At 33.9% G+C, this 2,160-nt stretch overlaps 1 protein-coding gene across 1 annotated transcript; it reads left to right on the top strand.

Moving 5' to 3' along the window:
• Nucleotides 1-1,027: 1,027 nt before the first annotated feature.
• On the top strand, nt 1,028-2,160 carry LOC119616232 (pupal cuticle protein Edg-84A-like). The gene is made up of 4 exons (XM_037972560.1): nt 1,028-1,144; nt 1,204-1,275; nt 1,341-1,437; nt 1,512-2,160. Exons 3-4 carry the CDS (start codon nt 1,426-1,428, stop codon nt 2,136-2,138), a joined length of 639 nt encoding a protein of 212 aa, XP_037828488.1. The 5' UTR covers nt 1,028-1,144; nt 1,204-1,275; nt 1,341-1,425; the 3' UTR covers nt 2,139-2,160.

Here is a 2,160-nt window from a genome sequence, read left to right on the forward strand (position 1 = left end):
TCTTTTAACATTGATATTTTATTGTATTCACAAATAAATATGTATTGAGAATTAAAATTTTTTTTGATGAGTGTTTTTTTGGTGCGTAATCATTTTCATAAAAGTATTTAGTACTAGTTAGGCAGGCAAACATTTTCGATTTTAGTTTAATTTTACTTTTGTAGATGTCAAAGTTGTCAATACAAAATTTTAGGACTCTAACTGCTGAAGTTTCTCATACATATTTGCGTATTCTGTATTTGGGCGTAGTACCTATTTATATATTTTGCGCAAAATATCAGTAGTTTAGCTATGCTATCACTTACTTCTTTCACCATTTGCTCTATTTCAATGGTGTTGTTATTATCATCTGAGGATTCAGAGTCGGAACCTTCACATATGTTTAAAAGCTGAGGTAGCTTAGGGCTCTCTCCGAGTACATCCTTCTCTTTCACCCCTATATTTTTGCCCATTGCTTGCTGTACACTTGACACATTGTCCGCCACGGAGGCCCAGGTACCCACCTCCGTAGTAGTATTTTGCTCACGATTGCAGGATGCAGTCAATTTAAAAAACAAATTTTTCTATAGACCTATTTGCTATCTTTGCATCCAGCTATTGAAATATCAGGAGTGTTATGGTAAAAAATCCCTTATTTATTTTTGAAACTGCATAATGAACTTTTCTATACATATGGATGTATAATATAGTTAAAATGCATTCAAAACTTAAAAACTATGTACATATACATATATGTATGTATATAAGAATACATATATATATTTTTTTTAATTTCAGTGGGAAAAACACAAACAAGTTTCATTTTATAAAGCTTAAAATTCTAATTGTTACGACTGCAAAATCATTGACAGTGAAAGGAACAGGTTCGTTAGCATGGGTAAGATATATAAATTTGTGCAGATAATGAAAAAAAAAAACAAAATCCACAAAACAGATGCATTTCGCGGAGGCAAAAATTAATGATTGGTTTCTTGGTTGGTTAGTTGGATGGATGCATTAACGAACAAACGGTTTTAAGGTCAAGTAAATCATAGTGGTAGCTGTGGTGATAATGATGATTTGTGTATCCAACATGAGTAAATTGAGAATGTGTGTTTATGCAGAATGAATGGTGACCTTGCCGCAAAACTAAAGTACCTGTTCCGTATGTATATACTATATACGATATTTTTGTTTTTATTAGTAATTGAGTGTTTAGGGCAGTGGGTCATTGATGAAACTCTCTTAAGAAGACAACAACAAAACTAAAATTATGAACTATATGTATTACTGATTGTAAGTATCTTTAATAAAATGAATGAGTATGCAAAACTTGCAGCGTATTTTTATTCATATAAAAGTGGAGTGCTGCAGGACACAAGATCACAGTTCACTTGCAACGTTGATTCCTTCGACATTCAAACAAGTTTCAACATTTTATTCAAAATGCAGATTAAAGTGGGCATTGTTTAAATCATTTTGTGAAATATATATATTTTTTAATATTTAATAAATATCTTATTTTTGTATAGGTTATATCATTCCTCGCCTGTCTTGCTGCAGTCAGTGCTGGTCTTTTGCCTGAAGCTTCCCCGGAAAACTTTGATTCACATCCCAATTATAACTTTAAATATAGTGTGGATGATGCCATAACTGGTGACGTTAAAACTCAGACCGAGACTCGTGATGGCGATAATGTGCAAGGTCAATACACCCTTAATGATGCTGATGGTTATAAACGTATAGTTGACTACTCTTCGGATGCTGTTAATGGTTTTAAAGCTGTTGTTCGTCGGGAGCGTTTGGAAAATGTACCTGCTAAAATAGTTGTGCCACAACAAGTTGTAACTAAAGCCCCAAAATATATAGCACCTAAACCTGTCACTACTACTGTTGTACATCATCACCAACCCACTGTCTACCATCAAACTCCTCAAACTCTACATTTCTTACATTCATCACCATCGGCAGCAATTGTTAAATCAGCTCCTGCTTTAATTTCCACAACCACCACCCATCATCATTCACCAGCCATAGTACATCATAGCCCAACAGTAGTACATCATGCACCAGCAGCTGTGGTCCATCATGCTCCCGCTTTAGTTAAGACATCGATTAGCACACCTCATCATGTTTCTTACCTCCATTATCATCATTAAATCCATGTTGAAATTTGTTAAA

The sequence above is a fragment of the Lucilia sericata genome, unplaced genomic scaffold (assembly GCF_015586225.1).
Source record: "Lucilia sericata isolate MDLA Ls3-8-SP2 unplaced genomic scaffold, ASM1558622v1 Contig000062F_arrow, whole genome shotgun sequence".
Lineage (NCBI taxonomy): Eukaryota > Metazoa > Arthropoda > Insecta > Diptera > Calliphoridae > Lucilia > Lucilia sericata.